The 23,548-nt window shown below is 43.6% G+C and overlaps 1 protein-coding gene across 7 annotated transcripts; it reads left to right on the forward strand.

The window, feature by feature from the left end:
* Positions 1–1,224: 1,224 nt before the first annotated feature.
* mical1 (microtubule associated monooxygenase, calponin and LIM domain containing 1) lies at positions 1,225–21,976 on the forward strand. Of its 7 annotated transcripts, none has more exons than XM_040152594.1 (26): positions 1,225–1,436; positions 2,606–2,776; positions 3,868–4,043; positions 4,738–5,048; positions 6,145–6,352; positions 7,483–7,590; positions 7,734–7,829; positions 8,016–8,171; positions 8,922–9,022; positions 9,268–9,525; positions 10,246–10,361; positions 11,316–11,442; positions 11,860–11,938; positions 12,174–12,321; positions 12,592–12,794; positions 13,809–13,915; positions 14,211–14,267; positions 14,388–14,637; positions 15,111–15,178; positions 15,424–16,249; positions 16,369–16,490; positions 16,588–16,701; positions 17,806–17,899; positions 18,474–18,567; positions 18,866–18,939; positions 20,522–21,976. In XM_040152594.1, the coding sequence occupies exons 4-26, from the start codon at positions 4,791–4,793 to the stop codon at positions 20,713–20,715; spliced, it is 3,858 nt and encodes a 1,285-aa protein (XP_040008528.1). In that variant the 5' UTR covers positions 1,225–1,436; positions 2,606–2,776; positions 3,868–4,043; positions 4,738–4,790; the 3' UTR covers positions 20,716–21,976. The 7 variants fall into 7 exon arrangements, with proteins under 7 accessions (XP_040008528.1, XP_040008526.1, XP_040008533.1 ...); XM_040152592.1 differs by having other exon boundaries at positions 3,868–4,017; XM_040152599.1 differs by having other exon boundaries at positions 3,868–4,017; positions 12,592–12,782.
* Positions 21,977–23,548: the final 1,572 nt, after the last annotated feature.

Here is a 23,548-nt window from a genome sequence, read left to right on the forward strand (position 1 = left end):
GACCTCGGCTTGCTGTGTTCCCTGTTGATGCCAGTCACCGAGACGGTGATCAAAGGTCGTCACCTGTGCTAGACGTGCTTTTTAATGTGATTTTATAGCTCCGTCATCACAACTCCAAACTAAATCCAAGCAGGAACTTGTATGTATGGAGGATTAAAGGAAGTATCATTGAGCGGAAAGTCACTAGTGTGTTTGTAGTCACTTGCAACAAACAGACTGGGACAAGCAGATCAAATCCACAAAGAAATATTGTAATATTAACTTTTAAAATTAAGCCTTTATTAGTTTTGTTTGATCAAATGTACCGAGAGACTTCACCATATGATCACATGAGCATATTTTATTTGATTATGCCCACAAAACTTTTTTTTTATATCTCTAATTACCCTTCTGATTATACACTATTAAATTATTATCTAATCACATTTGCGCAAATCACGAGGCAGCACATACTGTAGAGTAACGCAGTGGTGGTGGTCAGTAAGTATTCAGATATTTTACTCAAGTAAAAGCAGAAATACCACAACTTTTAAAAAATAGAATAAAATAAAATAAAAAAAAATCCATGACAAGTAAAAGTCCAGCTTTCAAAAGAATAATATTTTCAACAAAGTGTACATAAAGTATCAAAAATAAAAGCACTCGTTATGCGGCCGAATGGCGCCTGCCAGTGTTTTATGTTGTCTGATTAGTGATTATGTGACTATTAACACGGGGGTGCGGCGGTGATCAGTCACGCACGTCCAATTTCGACACTGACAACAGGTTTCGTGCCCAGAATCTCGACCTGCGGAGTAACCGGCGGCTGCAGCCGTCAGCTAAAAACGCAGTGGCGGAAAAAGTGCGTGAACGGGAGCAGAGGAACCAGTAAAGAGCCGGTACCTCAACGCCGTGTTTTGGGCTCCCGGAGACCTGGAGCCCGTTACTGCTGAGTTCAGCACAGTTCGTTTGTAAGAAGCTGTGTTATCCTCGCGATTTGATCGATTTGATGATGATGATGATAACGATTATTATTAATATTATCATTTTAATGATTACCATTATCATTACTGAATATTTTTTTTTCCCCGATGTACCAGTTAGTCCCTCAGCCTCGTCAGTACTGGTCCCTGCCCCCGCCCCGCCCCGCCCCGCCCCGCCCGACACGAGCAGGGCAGCCCCCCCCCCACCGCCCTTTACCTCGACACAGCACACCTACCCGCACGTCACGTGCGCCGGCTCTCGCGCTGTGCGCAGCTTCGCCGGAAGGTCCCGGAAGAGGCTCTTTCGCGTGCGGTGCGAGCGCGGGGCGCAGGTGAGCCGGCGGGAGCGAGTCTTTACCTGTAAACAAAGACGGGAAAACAAACAAAATAAATGAAAAAAAACATGGGGACGACGTCTTGGTTACGGTTTCACCGGAACGCGCCTCCAGCTTGATTCAAAGCGGGTGACTTCAGGTAGGATTTCGTGATTCTGCACTGCTCGTCTTTGACCCGTGAGGAGAGAGTTTGTGTGTCGTGGCTTTTCTTTCTTTCTTTCTTTTTCTTTTTTTCCCGCTGTGCGTCCTGACTCTCGGTGTTTTGTAAGTTTTGAGGTTCGTCGCTGGGTTTTGTAGCCCGCAGATGCGTTGCTGCTCTCTGCCCTTTTTTTTTTGTTTTTGTTTTAGTATAGGTCACGTCCCCTGTGACACACGTGAAATGAGTGAATTTCTTATTTGTTTTGTTTGTTTTTATTCTGCGGCTCAGTGTCTGCTCCCACAGCATTTGCGTGTCCTCTTTTCTTTTGTTTTTTTTAAACCCGCCCGCTAGCACTTGCTAACATGCTGCCGCTACAGCCCTGCTCGGGGAGAGCGGCTCGCGCCCCGTACCCAGTCATCCCCCGGCGAATGTCGGCTTCCTGCCATTGTGCCCTCTTGCGCTTTAAAGGGCGCGTTTTAATGTCTCGCCACAAACCGTGGATGTCTGTTGGGGCCAGATAAGTTCAGGAAGTGACTTTTCTCCTCTGCCTCCTCCTTTCTTTCATACCCCTCGTCCTCCCCTCTGTCTCTCCCCGTGTCCCTCTCCCAAAACCTGCCAGGTCGTGGATCAGTGTTTTTATCCAACACACAGCGTTGCCAGACGGACACACACACACAGGTGTGTAGCAAGGTGTGTCAGCTCAATCCAGCTCCGAGGAAAAGTCAGATCAATAAACCGTTCATTCCCTGGTTGTTTCTGTCTGATCCTGTCCACAAACGTTCCTGCTAAAACTCGTCTCAATTCCCTAAGGTTGCTTAACACAAGTCAGATGATCAGGGGAGGATGACTGTTTGCGTGCGTGTGTGTTTGAGTGTGTGTGTCTGTCTACCTTTGCCACGGATGACACATGATTCAGCGTGACCGTCCTAAAATTAAGTCTAGCAGTGTCCCAGAACGTTACTTTAACCATCGAATACTAGTTTGTGCCTTTTTATGTTTTTGGGTTTTTGTTTTTTTTTCGGTAATGCTGCTGTTCATCTTCCAAGCTGTTTAGCACAGCGAATATAGCACAGAGTATGAATACAGCAGCCTCCTCAAGAATTAGATCAAAGTGTCAAGATCTGAGTCTGAGTTATTTTTAGTTTTGACAGGTTGTCTTGTCTTCACAGGCCTCCTCGTGCTTGATTTTAAAATTAGTCCCCCCCCCAACCGGCTCCATTTATAGCCAGTGAGGAGAATCTTACCTTGAGGCCATTTTGATGATTCATTTCCAACCAAAGGCAACTCTGCATGTCCGGAGGCTCATCTTTTCCTGAAGCGAGCAATGAATGAGGGAAACGGTACGTGGGACCGAAAAAAGTGGGACTTAAATGATTTTTTTTTTTTTTTTTTTTTTATAAAACTGTTGGCGGCATCACGGCTGGATTACGTTCACCTGAGCCATAGCTTCCACGTCGAAGCCACTGTGTGTTAGGTCAGTGTCATTTGGAGGTTTATCAAAAACACCTCCAGAGTTTTTGTCTCTGGATTTATTGCAGGTAGTAATTCGAGGGATTGGAACCATATACAACGGGGCGAAGAGCGATTTTTAAGCTTGTTGTCATGTTGGTTCAAAAGCGTCATCATCGTGACATTTTTCTTTTTCTTTTTCTTTTTTCCCAGTGAATGTATACAGACAGTGGTTTAAAAAAAATGTGAGGGAGGAACTGGAGATAACAGTTTAAATGCAGTTCTTATCATGTTCAAACACACACACACACACCAGCAGAGTCTCGCAGTGGTCTTGTGGCAGTAATTGTAGACTCTGTGTCTTAGGTGGAGGGAAAAAGCTGCAGACTTAGCTGCAGGGGGGGGGTTGTTGTACAGTCAGTGTCGCCAATAGGAAGTGATGCATGAGTGTTTCTAAAGGAAATGTCAGCCCTAGCACACACACTTCACACTTAGTGTACTGTGTTGCACATCGGAGTGTTAGAATGTGGTAAATGCATACAGCGGGAGCGGTGCTTGAAGCACTGTTTGTATTTTACAGGATATCGACTTAAAAGATTATCATTTCGCCTGTGGTGCGACCTTAAGTAAATGCTGACAAATAGAGTGAGTTGTGAGCTCACAGTCTGTTACTGAATATTTCTAATAATGAGACGTTTTCTAATGTAAATACGTGCGTAGAACAAGCCTATATTCGTTTCTCTAAAGATGTTTTAGACACCATCTGCAGCATCCGCGTTACCACAGGCAGCATTTGGGGCCTGGGCAGTGAATTGTTCCTCAGCTCTCACTGTTCACAAAAACCTCCCGCTCCAACTGGAGCTGCAACAATTAGTGGATAGACTTGAAACGAAACTGCAGCTGTGTGTCGGTAATCAATTCATTGTTGGGTCTGCATCCTCAAATGTGAGAATCTGCTGCCTTTCCTTGTCTGTCTTTATAGTGAACTGAACATCTTTGGGCTCCGGACTGTTGGTTGGACAAAGTTGAAGACCTCACGTGGGACTTTTTCGGTTGTTTTGTAGCCCAGTGGAGGCAGTAACCGGCTGGTTCTTCGCTTATGAACATCGTCATCAGTTGCGGCCCTACTTGTGTTAGTTTTGTCTAAAATGATACATGGTGATTCATTACACTCAACATTATCTTGAAAATTATTTATGTCTCTGCATACATTTGCCATATTTTTATGCTTATCAATATTGTAAGATTTTTTTTTTTTAATTAAAATTGGATATCAATTTCAATCGTATCACCCAGCCCTAGGTAGCATGCAGTTTTTGTTTTTTGTTCCGTTTGAGGTGATACACAACAGTCACTCCAGTCCAGACAAATGGAAAAATGCGTATTCTCACTATGGGTCTCACCATATGTTTACTTCTAAACTCTCTAGTCTTACCTAACCGTAGACAGGCACACATCCTGAGTCAGTTAGCGAGAATGACACATCGGCTGTGGGCGGGCTGCTCAGTGCAAAGCGGTCATAAAAAGGACAAGATATGGCATGCCACAAAAAAAAAAAAAAGAAGAAAAAAAAAACAGATTGAGGAAGTTAGTAATGACTCAGCCAACCAGGTAACAGGAAGTCTTCAACATTGAATCATCTGGACTCTATTTTAGAGAGCATGAGTAGGGGGCTTTACCATAGCACAGTGGGTAGAAGATATACAAGACTTGGACCACTTCCATAAATGAAAACAACGAGAACAACAAGGACTTTGTAAACCTTTGATCGTCTACGGTAAACCTAGCCCCACAACCCAGTCATTCCAAGACGGGAAGTTCTAATAACATGATGTAACCGCCTCTTTCACAGTTTACGAACTAACCCGGTGACTAGAGGACCCAGTCCACCCATCATCCTCCGCTATGACGAGCCAGGACCCCGTCAATCCTTCGCATGCTACGTTTGACCTCTTTGTCCAAGCCCGGACTTGTAAGGATGTGAAGCACCACTTTGCCGAGCTCTGCAGGCAACTGGACATCAATCCTAAGGATTTCAGGACCTTCTATGCCAAGTTGAAGGAGAGACTGAACTACTGGAAGGCCAAAGCTTTGTGGACAAAGCTGGACAAAAGGGCATCTCACACAGATTACCAGCAAGGAAAAGCCTGTACCAAAAACAAGGTACTGGCAACAAGTGATTCACTACCTTTTTTTTTTTTTAATGTATATTCAAAGGATTTTGAAAGGTAGGTTTTGGCTTTTGATTGCTGCCTTTTCAGTTTAAAAATATTTGACCTAGTACGTGTTACTTCCACGATAATTAGACATACAGCGCATTAGCCTTTGGTTGAGCTATGTCAGCGAGACAGTATTGTTCCAGTGCCAAAATGAAGGAGGCTCACCCTTTGATCGCAGGTACGTTAAAACAGTGGAGAAAATAATCTCGCCACAAGGTCTTTCTAGTAGCTGTTCTGTAATTTTCAATCGTATCACATGATCTTCATCAGCAGGAGTTTTCCCAGTTGTCATGAGATTTTAGATGTTGATGTTTTGGAATTGTTGAGCAGTTTAAGGACGACTCATCCACGTTAAAAGCTGAATATAAAAGGATCTGAGAGAGTAAGATTATTTTCTCCACTGTAGCGTCCAAGATGAAAAATTACTTTTTTTTTTTTTTTTTTTTTTTAAATTTGTTTATTTGTGAAAATTGATTTGTTTGTTTGTTTGTTTGTTTGTTTTCACTGTGACCGTGTACCACAAAATCCAGCTGCTTCTAAAAAGGAACAGTGGGGACTTCTTTTCATCCCATGATCTAAATGTTGTTCCCGAGGGTTTGCTGAATTCTGGGGGAAACACTGAATACCTCTTGCTTATTTGATGAATCAGATAATAGGATCTAAATATAATAAATATTTTGGTACAGATATGGGCCCCCAACAAATCCAGTCTAGAAACGCTTGTTACGGTTTCAGGCGAGTCAAACGATAATTTGTTACGATGCAGTTGTAATGATTAACTGCGAAGGGCCTATGATTCAGTTTTTATCTGCTCATGATGCAGACTTTTTGGGATTTGAGGCTGATCAGATTTAGACCAGCCTTGTCAGTGTTCATTTCCCAGCATTTTTAAATTCATACCAATAGGCCTTTGGAGGGTACTACAGCCTACAGGAGGGTATAGAAACATTTTGTTGTACTAGAATTCCTCGTCCTTCGACTGGCATCACATCATCCGTGCTGGCCGTGTCTCAAATCTCCTCTTCCTCCTCCTCCCTCAGTGTCTTGTGCTGGGTGCTGGGCCATGTGGGCTGAGAACGGCCATCGAACTGTCCCTGCTGGGGGCTCATGTGGTGGTGTTGGAGAAGAGGGAGGCATTCACCAGGAACAATGTTCTCCACCTGTGGCCCTTCACCATCTACGACCTCCGCGGACTCGGAGCCAAGAAGTTCTACGGCAAATTCTGCACCGGCTCTCTGGATCACATCAGTGAGTGACTGAGCGACTGCCCTTTACTGTCAGTCGGCGCTCATCGGTGAAATGATTAGTTGATTAATCCGTTAGTTGATCAGCAGGAAATGTATCTGCAACTTTTCTACAAAAGTTGTAGGGTCAGTCAGTTAGTAGAGAGTGAGATATATATGGCATGTAAAACAGTTTGAGAGAGTGTGAAATGGATTGAATAATTAATTATTGCATCAACAGGGCCATTACAGGACCCCACCTCTTTTTGAATTTGGGCATTTGGAGCCTTTAGCGCATGTTTGATCTGCTCCATCTCGTAGAGTTTCCATACGTTTTGAAAACCCTAGGTTTTAATGAGGGAGACTCAGGTTTCAGCCAACTAATTGTGATGCACCCAATGGCCCCTAGTAGGATTTGTAACAAAGCCTTCTGTAATTACACAAGGGCTGAGAGTATCATGGTGAAACACTTCTGTGAGGGCACCAGTCACATCCCTCCAAACATTACTTAACCTTGGGCATGACCAGAATCAACAACATTTTTATTGACCAATTAATAGTTTATTATCAAGGAAAATGGCTTCTGTGAATTTAATATCTTTTGAGTTTCGGACTACAGTCGAATCGAAGACATCACGTTGGGCTCTGGGAAATTGCGATGGGCATTATTCTCTATTTTCTGCCAATTTAGGTAACACTTGTACTGCAAGTCTCCCTATTTAGAATTTATTGAATTATATAAACATTTAATAAATGTTTAGAACACACAGTAATGTAGTTAGAAGCTGATATTAAGGCAAACTATTATCAACAATTAGAACCTCTCCTGTCCCATGATATTATTATAATTGTGTTTTGCTATTATGTCATTCATTGTCTGTTTATACACCCGCCTCCACTGATGGGGTCGTCCACCGGAGGAGTTGTTGACAAATACATTGCAGCTACGTGACAGTGTGCTGTAAACGCCATGTAAAACAAAAGTTCATATTCTGCTAATCAGCGCTAAATAGGGAGACTTAAAGTAAAGTGTCGGTGAATCAATAATGGAAATAATCTTAGTCGCAGCCCTTTCTGTTGACGTGACTGACTGCACATCTCGTGTCTTGGTTGTCTCGCACATACATCCACTGAAATACACGTGTGTGTTTTCAGGCATTCGTCAGCTGCAGTTGGTTTTATTGAAAGTGTCACTTCTCCTCGGGGTAGAGGTGCACACTGGAGTGGAGTTCCAAGGCCTGATCGAGCCCTCAGGAGAAACCGGTACTTACATTTTCCCGCCAGCGATCACACTCCGCACTTAGTTTTGCTCAGTATTTCATCATCAGTTGTCGTTTGTATGAACCAGCAATATTTATGAACCAGCATTGCGGTTATTATGAAATCTGTGGATGTGTCTCTGACAGGCTGGACGGCCAAGCTGCAGCCTGGGTCTCATCCTGCTGCGAACTTCCAGTTTGATGTTTTCATCTCTGCTGGAGGAGGCAGGTTTGTCCCTGACGGTGAGACAAACACACACGCACGTTTCCACTGTCGAAGTTGGGGACACAGTCAGCTGCAGTTACACATTTTGCAAGACCTGGCCGTTACACATAGTCACAGAACACAGACTTGCTCTGGCAGTCTTGTCCCATAAGTGAGCCTTCCTCAGCCCGGTCTCTCCCTTTTCACCTTTCCAAAACTCCCAGGGTTTAAGCATAAGGAGCTGAGGGGCAAGCTGGCTATCGGCATTACAGCCAACTTCGTTAACAGAAACACGGCTGCTGAGGCCGAAGTAGCGGAGATCAGCGGAGTGGCTCGCATCTACAACCAGAAGTTCTTCCAAGAGCTGCTCACTGAGACGGGTAGGAAATCCATATCACACCTACAGTCATGTTTATCCGGATGGAAGAGGACAAGTTGATCTGCAGCGAAGCAGCTGTCTGCTGTATTTCAGATGACTGTTTAAAAAATGAAGCAAGAAGTGAGGAAATCAGTTGCTTCAGATGAACTTTTTTTTTTTTTTTTATACCACTGCTTCCAGTAGTTGAAAACATGAATGATGAAATAAAGTCACTGAAACCATAACAATTCTAACAGGAATACGAGCGCTTTTATTTGCATTTTATTCTCCTCCCGTTGTGCCTTGCCGAAAACAACCCTCAAGGCAGGAAAAGAATTCACACTGTAGGTTGGGTTCAGTGTGAAAGTCAAAAAAAAAAAGCAGTATTGTTCTCTATCTGTGTTTCAGTCCTCGATTAATTTCCTGTGACAGCACCAACTGATTATCCACCCTTCCTCTCTGTCTGTGCACCTACTGCACGTTCACTTTTAGCTTTACAACTTTACAGGAATTATTGCTCTCCTTTATAACCCTGTTCACACCCATTGAAACGACTTTTTTTTCTCTCAGTCTGACCTCCCTGTGTGCACCCATCTACTCCCCCATCCTAAAACCAGTAAAACTGTTGGAAAGGTTTAAGCAAACAAGCTAATAATATAGAAGAAACGTCCTTACTGTCAGCTTTCTAGCTTTCCCTTTTTCTCCCACTCTCCTACACTGGTCTCTCTCTCTGTATGCCCACCATGCTCTCTCTCCATTTTTTCCGTTCCAGGTATTGATTTGGAGAATATTGTCTACTATAAAGACGACACCCACTACTTTGTCATGACTGCCAAGAAGAAGAGCTTGCTGAAGAAGGGGGTCATTAAGCAGGTGAGAGGAACACGTCCATTACCAAGGAAAAAGATTCTCGCTGGCACCAGCTGCATCCATGGCCAGCACCGAAAAAGAAACGAACTTGGTGGATGACACAGCAATGCAGGTGCTCCAGTGTGAAGAGAGAAACTGTCAGTCATCTCCTCTTTCTCAGTGCAACAAACCAAGTATAAGACAAGTCACTCAGCGTCAGCAAAGGCGCCATGACTCATCAGATAGCACCTCTCCCTCTGTCTCTACAGGACTACAGCGATGCAGTGGAGCTACTGGCTCCGGCGAATGTGGATCGCGAGGCTTTGTGCCACTATGCCCATGACGCTGCCTACTTCTCCACAGGCGGCAAACTGCCTGACCTCCAGTTTGCTCAGAACCCCGGTGGCCAGCCAGACGTGGCCATGTTCGACTTCACCTGCATGCATCGTGCTGAGAATGCCTCACTTGTCAGGGAGAGGAGGGGGAAGTCATTGTTGATGGGTCTTGTGGGAGATTGTCTGGTGGAGGTAGGGGACAACGCTCTTCGTCTAGTCCGCCGCTTCGGTTCAGTTGAAATATCTCAACATTTACTGGATGGGGTGCCGTGAAATTTACTACAGATTTTCCTGGTGCCGAGAGGAGATGAATCGAAAAACTTGCCTTCTAACGGTTCTCCGTCTTTTCATGTAGTGCAACCAGCAGGTCAACTTTTTCGTCTATCCAGTAAAATATCCCAGCATCTGCAAGAAGAATTGGCACAAAACATTGTACATTAACGCATCCTACGGACTTCGTGATCCTCCTACTGTTTTTTTTTTTAAATTGCAACATCATTCGGTCTAAATATTAATTTGTGCAATACTTTAGCCGATGACTACATACCTGCGCTAATGACACTAACTAATGACGTTCCCATCAGCCTGAGTTGCGCTTCGTTTAGCGCTGTTAGCATGCTAACACACTAAACTACGACGGTGAACATGGAAAACGTTATACCGGCTAAACATTATCATTGTTGTGAACAAGTTAACAGTCTGGTGGTTGCATTCAGCTCATAGCTCCGCTGTGCTAGCATGGCTGTAGACTTCTAGCCCTGTTTACATAAAGCTGATGCCACGCAGCTGTTTCTTTTTCAGTCCTATACGTTTTAATAAGTGACATGCATCCTAGTGTGATATTGACTCACTGTATGACATGTGTCCGCTCCACTTCATTGTGAGATTATCTTAACGCACTGTTTTCTGCAGCCTTTCTGGCCTCTGGGAACCGGCATAGCCCGTGGGTTTCTAGCTGCTTTTGACACAGCGTGGATGGTGAGAAGCTGGGGCATGGGGGTCCCACATCTCAAGGTTCTGGCTGAGCGGTGAGCAAGCGTCGTACGACTACTGAGCACCGGACAATACAGACAATCAAATTTCATCTTTTCGGCATTGGAGCAAGATCATGAGAAACACACTAGGTTTCATGATGTAGCTGTTTCCTCTTCCTTCACTGTCTCCATTATCTCTCACCACCTGCGCCATAACTCAATAAAATGGTGCACTTTTCAAAAAAGCGAAAGTGTTACCGTCAGTTTCCTATACAGTGAAAACCAGAGGTTCTACTATTAGTATAATATTTGATTTAAGTTAAACTAAAGTAAGGATTTAGACATTTAGATCTTTTTTTTATCGATGGCCTTGAAAGAAAGTGCCAAAATTAATCAGTATGCCTGTGGATCTCCTCGTCAGCAACACCTCCCATCCCGAGATAATTAATATGATGGATAGTTGTTTTAATTGCATAGCTGGTAAAATTATTTCAACATGATACCTTGATGTGACAAGAATAAAACAATGAGGCTTCTGGTGTTTGGAAAAAAAAAGTCACGTTCTACCCACGATGCCAATTTTGAGCTTTTGATATTTACTTGACAATAATAAAACACTTGATGAGACAGATCTGTTAGGGGAGACCTGAGGAGCATACAGAGTAAACTGTTGAGAACCTCCCTTTGTATTTTCAGCCACGTAAACGATGGTCATTTTTCACGAAGTTCAAAGAAAGAGGCCTGTAGACGCCAATGTCAAAGAAATTATTCCACTTCTGTTTCCGTTCATCTAGTGTGATGTGAGTTGCTGAGTAATCTCAGAGCTCAGCTCATTATATCATCGCACACTTTCCTTACTAGTGTTAGTTTACTTTTCAGTTTGTTTTTTTGTTGTTGTTGTTGTTGTTGTTGTTTTTCTTCACATTTCAGTGCATCTCTTGTGTTTCCGTGTGTTGCGCTGCGCCTGGCTCTTAATTACTCTTCTTTCATTCATTCACAAATGCACAGAGAAAGTATCTACCAGCTCCTGTCCCAGACCACACCAGAAAACACCAGCAAAAACTACGCCGGTTACAGCATCGACCCAAAAACACGGTACCAGAGGGTCAACCTCTCATCCATCCACACCAACCAGGTCAGGACCGTTATCCTTTATTTACTCAACAGAGATTTGAATCGGAGCCCTTTTTAATCATCACGAAGGTGCAGATAACAGTCTCGTAGACACGGTCTCATAAACTGAAGCAGTGTTAACAAACTAGACCTTCCATTCTGTTGTAAGGAGATAAATATTGGTCAGAGTTTTACCTGAAACTGTTCCCTAGCTACTTCATTTAGTAGTGGGTGTGTTTATATATTTGTTGACAGCCAAATAAAACAACCAATATTTATCAGTTCTTGGCCTTGACAGTATAACAATTGTTGATTGCAATAAATGTGATTTATGCTGATTTCCTGCTGTTTAGTGAAATCTGTTAGCTGGTAACGGGTTTATTAATTTAGTTTGTGATCTCTGAATATATCCAACTAATCTACCTGTCACTTCATTTAGGTGCAGCACCTGTACGACGTTGACACATCCCGCCCGTCGAGCAAGAAGCAGAAGGACAAGTGTTCTCACATGCGTCAAGGTCAGCTGGTCTTCATTCAGTAACCACCACACAGTCAGACCCGTGTGGTGGATACTTGGGTTCCGCTGTCTCGAGTAAAGTGCAAAGCACTTTCTGGCCAACAGTTAACACGTCATAAAAAAAATTGTTTGCACCATATTTACATATCAAACATGGATGTTTTTATGACAGCGAAATCACATAAAGGATGTAAAGAACTGTCTGACAGATTGTCTGTCTGTGTTTGTCATCTCAGATTCAGGCAGTGGCTCTGAGGAGTTGTTGAAATGGTGCCAGAATCACACTGCAGGTTATGTGAATGTGAATGTGAAAGATTTTGCCCAGTCCTGGAGGTCCGGGCTGGCTCTGTGTGCACTGATCCACCACTTCAGGCCTCAGCTCATGTGAGTCGCCGCGCTGGCTTGGCCTGCTTGGTTTTTCACCTGACGACACCACCGATGAGACAGGATGCTGTGTAATTATGTGGTGGTTTAATGGTGTTAATTTGACCCAGTTCTTGGAAAGAAATTTGCATCGGGTATTTACATTTTGCTCGTTTTAGCTAATAAAATCCAGAGTTAACCAGACAGTAATAACCATGACCATGTTTACTGTGAAAAGACCTTCTATATTTAATACTGTAGAACAATCCCTGTTCTCTAACTCCTCCACAGTGACATGTTGTCCCTGGATGAGTCCAGTGCCGTCCACAACAACCAGCTAGCCTTCAGCATCTTGGAGAAGGAGCTGGGCATCCCGCCGGTCATGTCTGCCAGTGACTTAGCCAACAGTGGTCAGATAGACAAGTTATCCATGGTTCTTTACCTCACCCAGGTCCAAAACGCCTTCACTGTGCCAGCAAAAGGTAAAAGTTTGGGTACGTGTTACCTGCTTGGCTAAAAAGGCAAAATTGAAAAGCCAAAAAAGCAGAATACAGTTCACCAGAGTTATTGTTTTCATTATGTCATTTTAATGCTATTTATGTTCTGATATAATTCTGAAGATAGCCTTTAGCCACAGCAGCATCAGTTTTACATAACTCGGTTGCTTAGACACTGCACAGCATTAGCATCACCTTAAAAGGTTCAGCAGTCCTCCCACTGAAAAGTGTTTGGTGTGGAGAAGTGATCAAATCGCCGCTGTCCCTTTAAGAGCATGTTACCCAGAATGCATTGTGCTTAAGTGGCTGGTGCTGTGTTCGGAGCCAGCCTCTACTGGTCGAGCTGCTCTCCTGCACTGAACCAGCCCAGCAGGGGACAGAGCGAACAGGCACGGTGAGGAGCAGGCTTATCCGGCTCTGATGGGACTAGCGTCTCTTTGGGGGGGGGGTCCACCGTTCCTGCACCGAACCAGGATTTTCTCCCGGCTGCTTGTAGCAGAGGTATTTTTACAGTCTTTGTAGCATGAGGAGTTTGTGCAGCGTGAATGTGAGCCCAGCGTTTGGAGGCACCGAATGGGCTGAGGTGGGTGTGATATACGCTCTCCGTGTCTGTGATGCGGGGCGGCTCTGCTTGGGATGCGCTGACTGATTTGCAGGCAGGAGGGAGCTGTCATTCTCTGGTAACCTTATCTGAATGATGAAAGAGTGGGAGTGGTAGTCAGAGCAGGAGCTGAAGAGTTTTTAGGTGGATTGACAAGTTAAATTCTGCTGCTTTGATGCTACAGAAAACACAAGTATATTCTTTTATTTATCCAACATAAAAGAATATACCTAGTAGATATTAAAAAAGGTACAATAAGTAGCCGTGTGCAAAGCTGCAGGCAGGCCAACGATAACAGCCAGATGTCTTTAGGTTTTCTACCTAGTGTAATGTTAGGAAAACAGAATTTGGTGTGTGTGTGTGTGTGTGTGTGTGACATTTTTCTTTCTTTCATTTTCTACTGGCTGCAGACCACGGAGGCTTCCTGCCATCGTCCAAGCCTCTGACTCTCTCCCAGACACAGTCAGCCGTCTTATTCCTAAACAAACTGAAGCACAACTCTCTGCAAAGGCGCAAGGTACGCCCACTGTGACTGGAGTTCACTGTTTACACAGCACGGTGAAATGTTTGATAATGATATTTTCAAACACGATGGCTTGTTGGCAGAAGTTCACGTCTGGGCCTTCAGTCCGTGTTCTTGTTCTTTTGGTGACTCACATGTCTGTCTTGTCTGTTATTTCTCCCTTTCAGGGCAAAAATGTTAGACAGCTTTCTAGAGTAGTCATTGAAATGGTCTTATTGTGTTTGTTTGTGACATAATCGACATAATCAGGTCATATGATAGTTAATAGTTTTCATGATTTCCTCTGCAGGAAAAGCTGGTGGCAGAGAAACGAGCAAGAGAAAGAGAGACGAGGATGGGAGACAGTGTGAGTTGTGTTTGGCTAATCAGATTCAGCTTTGGGTGCTCTCTCTACTCATTCTTCTCATCTTATTTTGCTGACGTTGTTATGCTTTGTATAATTCTGCTTTATGACCTGGTCCCTCAGACGGTGGTGCATCCTGTGTCCCCCCCGCTCGGTCCCACGCCCGCTCCTGCTCCCGCTCGTGAGCCTGAGCGCGAACCTGGCACCGGTGCGTCGTTGACCAACAGTGACGCGTGTTACTTTTGCGGTCAGAGGGTCTACGTGCTGGAGCGCATCAGTGCCGAGGGCAAGTTCTTCCACCGGAGCTGCTTCACCTGCCACCGGTGCAGCATCACACTCAGACTGGGGGGATACACCTTTGACCAGACTACAGGTGAGTACTGTCTTTGTGCCTCATATGTCAGAAAATGATGAGGAAACTCTCATATGCATTCAGTAATGGGACACACAAACAGCCATTCATTAAGTTGTCTGCGTTTGGTGTGATTTCAGGTCTTTTCTTATCCTTTTGTTTGCTAAGCTAGCAGGCCCCGATTGAAACACTCGATGCTGCATTGTTGAGCACGAAGCACGTGCATTTCTGCTATCATACCTGTGATATATGTGTTCTCTTAAAGCCAAGATAAGGTTTTGCTGCAATTAGTGACGCACCACTTATTTATTTATTTATTTGTGCGATTAATAATTTAAACTTCAGATCCTTTAAAAATGGGCTTCCCCCTTAAACTGAAAGGAGATTAATCATTTAAGAAAACGGCAGGGTTTTTTCTTCCTTAGCGCATCAAGATTCACTTGTCTCTGACTTTTCGCTTCTCTTTGTTGTTTTCGCCTGTGATGTGCCCTCAGGGAGATTTTACTGTGAGCTGCACGCTGAAGAGCTGGAGCTGGGAAACGGGGCTGAAACATCTTGTAAGGTGGGTCACTGAACAGAACAGATGCAAACCTTCTGTTGCTCTCTGCCGACGACTCCCGACTCCATGTTGAGCCCGTGCGTTTCATAATGCTCGCGTTACACAATCTTCTGTCGCAGCAGTTGCGAACCACTGATGGGGATGATTGCTTCAAAACGCATGTGTAGTCTGTAGATGAGTTCATATTAAACAGTGATTTGTTGTTTTTTCCTTGCCTTTTCAATTTTTCTGCTAATTTCTCTATTCAGGATATTAAAGAAATCCGCAAGGGGACAAATGAAGACAATGGGCTTTCCAGTGAGGATTATACACCGTCTCCATCGGACGAGGAGTATGAACACACTTTGGACAGTGGTCCCTCTTCTCACACAAAGTCATGTAGCCCTGAAGGACAGGACCAGCATATACTTGAATCCAAAGAAGAGCCCCAAGAACCACATAAGCCAAAAACTCCCGCACATCCTCCATCTAAAACCAAGGTAGCAGCTCCCACTGGGGCGGAGTTAGAGGAGCTCCCTCCCTCGCCGCCCTACCCTGTCCCCATGCCCCGCTTCTCTCGGCAGACCACACCCAGCCCGCAGCTCTCCCCTCCAATAGTAAAACCTCGCACAATCCACCTTTTTAACCCCTCAACTCCAGAAAATCATTCTTCCCCAACCTCTTCGAGAGAGATTTCTAAGGCAGCACCAGACTCCCGTCCTAAGCAGTCGCTGCGGAAGCTTCAGCTGACCGACAAGGAGAAGAGCCAACTGGTGAATCTTCAAAGTTTCAGTGTTGACTCGGACTCTGAGACCCATGGGGGATCCTCATCCTGCTCCTCCTCCTCAGCAACAGCAGGAGGTCCAAGCCCTCCTAAACCAGAGGGCCTGGATGGGCAAGAAGAGGAGGGCTACTGGAGCGGCAGCACCGCTGGTCACATCCGGGAGAAGAGGAATCGACGCTGCTTCAGGAGAAAAGAGATGCCAAGCGGGCAGACCAGAGTACGATCCAAGTTTTCCCCCTGGAATCTTTCTTCCCCGAGGATCAACAGAGACACCCGGCTCAGTGTCCACATTGATCATACAGGGAGAGTGGGTAAGTCGAGGACTCATCTCCTCGTTGATCTGCGGGGGGCGAAAAAAACGTTTGCCCTGGTGTTTTTGAGTCCGTATGGCTTTAGTGTGACACTTCTTCTGTTGCATTTTAAACCACAGAAACAACGTTCAGACATGTTCACAGTGCCTCAGAAGAGGGTGCTGATGGAGATGATGACGACGACGACGACGAAGACGATGAAACGTTTGAAAGAGATGACATTGACTTATATGATGAGAAAGTAAGGAGAGGAATGGATCTGATGTTTTCATTTTACACAACAGAGCCGCTACATCTTTACCTGCATTACACTCCCAATGGTGACACATTGCCTCTAGTTTCAGACAGTGCCGTCAGACCCCGCTGAGGCTGAGAAGCTGGAGTTGATGAAGATGAGGACGCTGGAGCGACGAGCCAAGATGAGTGAATTACAGCGGTTGCGCCATGCACAGGTCAGTTTCTCTCTCACAGAATTACATTGTCCATGTTTTGGTTGTCACTGTCTTCTCCAACTTCACTCAGTGAAGCGATAAACTTGAATATAAATATAAGATTTTCATTAAATCTTAAATTTGTGAGCACATTAAGGTTAAATGTTGCAGTTTCTTCTGTTTGCAGAATATTTGTTGTATTTTAAAGTTATGATCCTAATGAACAGCCCTCGTGGATTTTTGGCGGCACCTGAGGTTACCGTGGTAAAGACAAGTTTGGTCAAACACTTCAGGCCCTAGCAGTCTGGTGGAAGAAGACACTCCCTTCGCAGCTAGTTTGTCAGAAATACGACAGTAGAGCAACTGGTGTATCAGTTTACAGCACGAACAAACAAACTCGAGTTGTTTTAATAAAGAAGTCGATCAGTAATCAGTCTTTTTCCATCAGGCCATGAACGAGCATGGTCGGACTTCATGCTGCTCATTGCAAGAGTACTTTCCCACACAACAGCCACAGGTCACAGTAAAAGGAGCTTGGTACCTTGCTGAGGGGTTGGATGTGTTGCAGCCTGTCAGCCCACTGTGGCTGCTCCTTCTCGTCCCATTACTCCTGGCAATGTTTAACACTGATCCACTGTCAAGAACTGCCCCGAATGTCTTGTTTCGTAGACACATTTGTGATCAACAATCGCTGTGAGAAATACAGTGCGTCTGTCACAGTGCTGCGTCACAGTAAAAGCCCTTTTGCGTTTCACTGGTTGAATGCCTTTCATGTGAAGCAGCGGTGGTAGGAAATGTTCAGTTTGCATTAGCAGTAACTTACGCATACAGCTCTGATATAGTGTATAGAGAGTGAACGGTAATAAAAATGTACGAACAGTAATGCTGGATTACATGCCGCATCGTAATCTGTTAACCCCTCATGCGTGTGAAGGCAATTTTAATCCTGTGTGGGAATGGGAGACTCCGCCGCTAACACTGAAAGCTCCTGCTACTGCAGAACAAACGCAGACCAGGATTAGTATCAAAAAATCACAAAAATTGTATGGATTATAACTTTAAGTATGTTGGTCAGAGTTTTCCGCGGTGCTTTTTTTAATGCTTTGTTGTTTTTGTGGGTTAAAGTCCATCCAGAGAAGACTGGAGGAGATTGAGGTGACTTTCAAGGAGTTGGAGGAGAAAGGTATAGTTCTGGAGCGAACTCTGCGAGGAGAAGCTGGTAAGAACCAAATGTTAACAGCAAACCCATGGTTTTTAATTCCTGATATAATGAAGGCTCATTCTTTTGCCTCTTTTTTGATGAAAAACTCCCTTATGTTTCTCCCATGCAATCACATGTAGTGTGTGCCAGAAGATGCTAACTAATGTAGTTTGTGGTAAATGAGGACATCTCTCTAATGGTAATAGAGAATCAAGAGAAAATCGATTTTATTGGCTGCTTTGCAAATAATTTAGCCAATAAACACCAGGTCTTTCCCTAAAAACTGACTATAATGAGTACTAGAAATGCTGTGCTAAAAATTTTAATCGCGTTTATGTGTGTTAATGGGGTTAAAATGGTCAACTTTGAATTTTGTAAGTCAGCTGAATTTACGGTGCTTTAGAGATGCATGTTATCTTAAGGGCCCCCCGTTTCTGTTCAGACACACACTCTCACGTGGATGTTATGTCACACGCAGCTCTTAGCTTCTTGTTCCATAACACGATATCCACATTTTCTTTTTTTTTTAAACTTTACACACAAATATACCATCGCACACAGATACCCAAACACTGCATTTTTCCAATTCCAGGCAGCAGCAGTTCTCCTGATATGATTGAGCAGTGGATCCAACTCGTCCACGAGAAGAACGCATTGGTTTCTGAGGAGTCTGACCTCATGGTGGCGTGAGTGTGCACATTTTTATCGACTCGCACGTAAACTCAAACACTGATGCGCAGTAAAACCCTGTGTAGTCACACCTGGGATACAACACGGCTTTTGTCCATTGTTGAAGTGACGCAGTAGCCAATAACATCAGACTTCCACCTCAAAGAACTGTTCTGTGTTCTCACCGTGGTAGCAACCAATCCTCTGCCTTACAGTCGGACTCTGTTTGTCATATGGCCTTGTTTAAAAACCTGCAGCTAAAGCAACATGAAATGTTGACATGACTCAGCTGATGTTTGTTTGTTTTTCTCCCAGGTCTCGACAGCTGGAACTGGAAGACAAGCAGAGCCTGTTGGAGTTGGAGCTCAGGAAATACATGGAGCTGAATGGTGTGTACTCTGGTGTGCACGCGTGAAAACCTTTTGTTGTTGAAGTTTCTTGAACAGGCTTATTGATTTTTCGCGCAGTTAAACAGAGCAACCCAACTGAATTGGAATTTACATTTGAGTGGCGGTTGAAATTGTATTCAAGGACCAGACAATTACTTATCCCCAACATCAGATATTATCTTTGAATGTAGCAGGTACCGGTATAACATTGGCTCCTACAGAGAGTGTTGCGTTATGGGTTGTTCGTAGCCTAAAATGTTGCGAGGCTGGCGAGTTTCTTCGAGTCCATTCACAGTGAGTCTATTAGAGTTGTGCATCCTTTAAAGGACAGGTTCACATTTATTCAAGTCTGTCTTAAAACAGCACTCACATGCCGGTGTGTATATTGAAAGCATTGTTGGTCGTTGTAATTGTTCCTTTCCTCCAAACTGGCTGCAAAAAGACCCCTATCTAAAGTGATTTCAATGGGGGTGTCTCACTCCTCAAAAACAAAACATTTCCAGTACCAAACTCCCGCATTGTGACTCCACGGATGGTGTTACTGTGCCAAACTGCCGCGCAGGCGACAGTAACAAAAACGGGGTATTATGTTCAAACAAAAATAAATTACTTCATTTGTTTAACTCTTTAATATTAGCTTTGGCTAAACCCTGAAGTGTATTTTTTGCAAATTTGTTGATCTCTTTGCAGCCAGGAGGAACTATTAAAGTGAACACCAGTGTACATATGGGTACAGTTTATGAGTATTGTGTTACTATGGACGTGTTTACCTATCCTTTAAAATGTGCAGGAGGCCCCGTTTAACCCACAGGAGTTCCTGAACGCTTCTTTTAAGGGCTTTTGCTGCCACGGAGGAAATAAATTCGTAACAAGTAAACACAAATATCTTCAAAAAGTCTTTTTTTTCCAAAACATTTGTTGTTAAAATGGTTGTCTTATAGTCAGGCTTAATTTTTTAATTCAAACCTTCAATAACTGATTATTTTGGCCACTTTGGGGTAGCAGAAACAAGTTGTGAACCCAGCATTGACATACCGTATCGTCAGCTTTTTAAGTTAATATGGCGAAGCTGTTAGAAAAACAGTTACTTTTGTACACGTCCTGCAGTTGTGGAACAACATTAGCATTCAGTTGGAGTCGCGTTTCTCGTTACCTTGGTAACATTAGTCCAGTGCTCACTGTTTTAGCTCCTTTTTTGGTCTCCACCACCTCCTGGGGGAAATACCTGGCTCTTTGTCCGCTAAATGCTCAACCATGGTCACCGGCTTGTCGCCAGCTGTGTCTGTCTGCTGTTTGGTGCTGAGCAGGTGGTGGACAGGGGGTTTTTAGAGCTTTTTAGCTAAAAATGACACCATGAGATCAGTGAGAGTGAACCAGAAGAGTAAAGGTGCAGGCCAGACAGATAGAATGAATCAGCTGAATCTCTGAAGCCCAGCAAAGCTGAGGGGAGCTACAGATTCAGGCGATGCAGTGAGCCCTTTCGTATTGTCATATTCATTTTCACATCGTCATTGATGCCTTGTTACTGTAAATATATTGATTATAGCTGTTTTTAAAGTTTGCGTTTGCGTTTGTCTGGCAGAGAAGACACAGGAGCAGCAGGCAGAAGAAGATCGAGTCCTTCAACAGATGATCGAGGTGGTGGACATGAGGGACTCTCTGGTGTCATTTCTGGAAGAGAAGAGGCTGAAGGAGATAAGCGAGGAGCAAGCGGCCTTTTCCATTATGGAGGCCAAACGGCACTCGAAGGCAGGAGCTCAGGTTCACTGGGCATAAGGCTTTGACACACACACACACACACACACACACACACACACACACACACACACACACACACACACACACATACTGTACTCAGCATGAACCTGTATGTACTGCAAAGTAGGTGCTCTCACATCTACTGTATGTGAGACTTGCTGCTTTCAGACTTTAAGGAACCTGAAACTAAACTTTTGCAAAAGCCAAAGATGATACAGCATCGTTGTGGAGGGTCACCCACCACAAGCGGTCCCTCTGCAATTAGGATAAGGAGTTCAGGCTTATGGGGAGAGAGGCAGAATGAATATCAGTTGCAACGGAGCCCCTAGAGGGAGACATAAACCTGGAGATCTGAGGCTTTGAGTTGACGTGTCCAACAAGCTCAGGCTAAGAACCTGCCTGCTGCGATAGCGGAGTCACAGCAACAGACCCCATATGAAAAAGGATCTTTAGTGTCTGCTGCACCGTTGAACAACCACCACAGCACAGCAGATAATCACTGCCCAGCCCTGGACTTGGCCTGGTTTGGTGTCAGAGACATGTGACTCGAGTGCAAAGCAGCATAAAATTTACAGCAGTGGGAAACCTGCAGTAGCTGGCTTTGATAAATCGAAGCTGAAAACACAGGATGTTTGGGGTTTTTGAAAATAGTTTGAAATTCATGTTGATTATACTAGTGTCATCATGAAGAAGAAATCCTATTGTACACAAAGATATAATATAAAGGAACATATCATAATTTTATGTTTGATATTTGTACACTGAATAGAAATATGATGGAGGTTAAAAACATTAGTAGTTAAAATATTAAAAAATATTATAGTAACATTTGGTTATTGATTATTTTTGTTTCTTATCCAGTTTTGAGTTCTGAATGTTAATGCATTTTGTAGCACTTCCTGCTGTTCACCGTCTCCTTTCTTGGTAGCATGTTGGAAAGTTAATCTCAGGGGTTGACAGTTCAGTCCTCTTGGATCAGAGTTAGGGGTTTTCACTGATGGCCTTCAACAGTCGGCTGCTTCTCAAGTGGTGGCGTCTAATACGAGCACAGGGGATTTGGGGTGAATGAGGGAGAGAGAGAGAGACTAAACTGGACTGCTTCATCTATTTTTAAATGTTAACCATTTATCATTTGCAGGCATTCCTATTCGTGTGCTGGCAGAATAGCCCAAATCGAGATAAAGGCCCGTTTGTTGTTAGTGAAAAGGAGCTTTATGTTGTATGTTCATTGTTCTGCTGCCATTTTGTGCCACCTGGGCAGCACTTCACAGTACATCAAATAAAGATAATGCACTTTGGTGTTTTAGTTTTTATCTTTCCGATAATACATGGAGGTCCTCGGAGGTGCTGTAGCCGCATAAAGGGTTTTTGGTGAATACCTGTCCCTCTAGATTGAAACGGTAAGACACCAACACTGGAGAAACCCCTCCGCTGATCAGAGGTGGAAGAAGTACTCAGATCGTTTACTTGAATAAAAGTAGCAATACCACGACGTAATAATATCCCACTACAAGTAAAACTCATTTTTAATTTTACTGATGTAAAAGTTTAGTAGTAATGTCAGCAAAAATGTACTTGAAGTATCAAAAGTGAAAGTACTCTTTAAACAAAATGACCCCATTCAGTGTTATATTGTTATTCATCATATATGGGTTTACTGTCCACAGGATTGGTGATAGCTCTTGCTATCCACGCATCTGAGTGCCCTTGAGCATGAAACAACTCCAAATTGCTTGGGCCTTTGCCTTGTATGTTAGCTTACTGCCATTGGCGTGCACGTGTGTGTGTGTGTGTGTGTGTGTGTGTGTGTGTGTGTGTGTGTGTGTGTGTGTGTGTGTGTGTGTGTGTGTGTGTGTGAGTGTGTGTGTGTGTGTGTGTGAGTGTGTGTGTGTTTGAGTGAGAGTTAGAGAATTGGAGAGCGAAAGGCAAATTTTCAGGTACTTTGGATAAAAGCACTATATAAACTCAGTGCAGTCCATTTACAGTCATAATATTGGACTGTTATTATTGATGCATTAATCTATAAGCATTTAAATGTTGGGGATCGATATTGAGCTAATGCACACTTCTTTCTGTTCAGGTACAATAATAAGACAGATAAAAAACATCAGTTCATTCATTTAAGTGTTTACGCTTAGACAAGAAATGCCTATCAAATTGTTAATAGCACACAAGAAGATTTTAAGATGCTATATAAAAGCAAACATATGCGCTTTTACTGATTATATCCTAACAATGTTCAGAATTGGATGATATGTCGGATGTACTTCAGCAACTTACTTTTTTTTTTTTTTTTTTTTTTTCAAAGGGCTATTTTAGAAAATAACCCTTCAAATACAAAACAAGAAGAAGCTCCATGCGTGGGCACCATCACAGCAGCCAAATAGAGCAGTGCTAATTGTTTTAAGCTCAGAAATAGCCTAATGTTTCACAAAAGCCCTGTTTGTTGACTGACTGTAAATATTTGTCAGACCTAGTGATCTCGCGGCGGAAGCCCGTGTGGAGGATGAGCACTATCCCTGGATGAAAGGTGAATAATTACAGCAAGACTGCCCACACGCTTAAAAATCGCTTTTTGTTCTAAGAAAAACCTTTCACAAAAACACGAACAGTGATTAATTACTTTATATAAATTTTTTTTTTTGTTATTTGTTTACCGTGTTCAAGTGTCCAACAGGGGTCAGTAGTTTCAATTCAAGCACCGATTTAGATTTAAATCTCCGGTTATGTGAGCAATTAAGAGATTTAGCGCCGGTCTAATTAATTTATGTAACACTTCACACGCCAAAATAACTCACTATTGTCTTCAACGGGTTTTTAATCCTGATGACCTTTGCTGAATCATGTAACG

The sequence above is a fragment of the Xiphias gladius genome, chromosome 18 (assembly GCF_016859285.1).
Source record: "Xiphias gladius isolate SHS-SW01 ecotype Sanya breed wild chromosome 18, ASM1685928v1, whole genome shotgun sequence".
Classification (NCBI taxonomy): domain Eukaryota; kingdom Metazoa; phylum Chordata; class Actinopteri; order Istiophoriformes; family Xiphiidae; genus Xiphias; species Xiphias gladius.

Coding starts and splice junctions, on each gene's coding strand:
- mical1 (XM_040152594.1), top strand. CDS start 4,791: ATGACGAGCCAGGACCCCGTCAATCCTTCGCATGCTACGTTTGACCTC. Junction 16,491..16,587: donor TTGACTTATATGATGAGAAA/GTAAGGAGAGGA, acceptor CATTGCCTCTAG/TTTCAGACAGTGCCGTCAGA. Junction 16,702..17,805: donor AGCGGTTGCGCCATGCACAG/GTCAGTTTCTCT, acceptor TGTGGGTTAAAG/TCCATCCAGAGAAGACTGGA.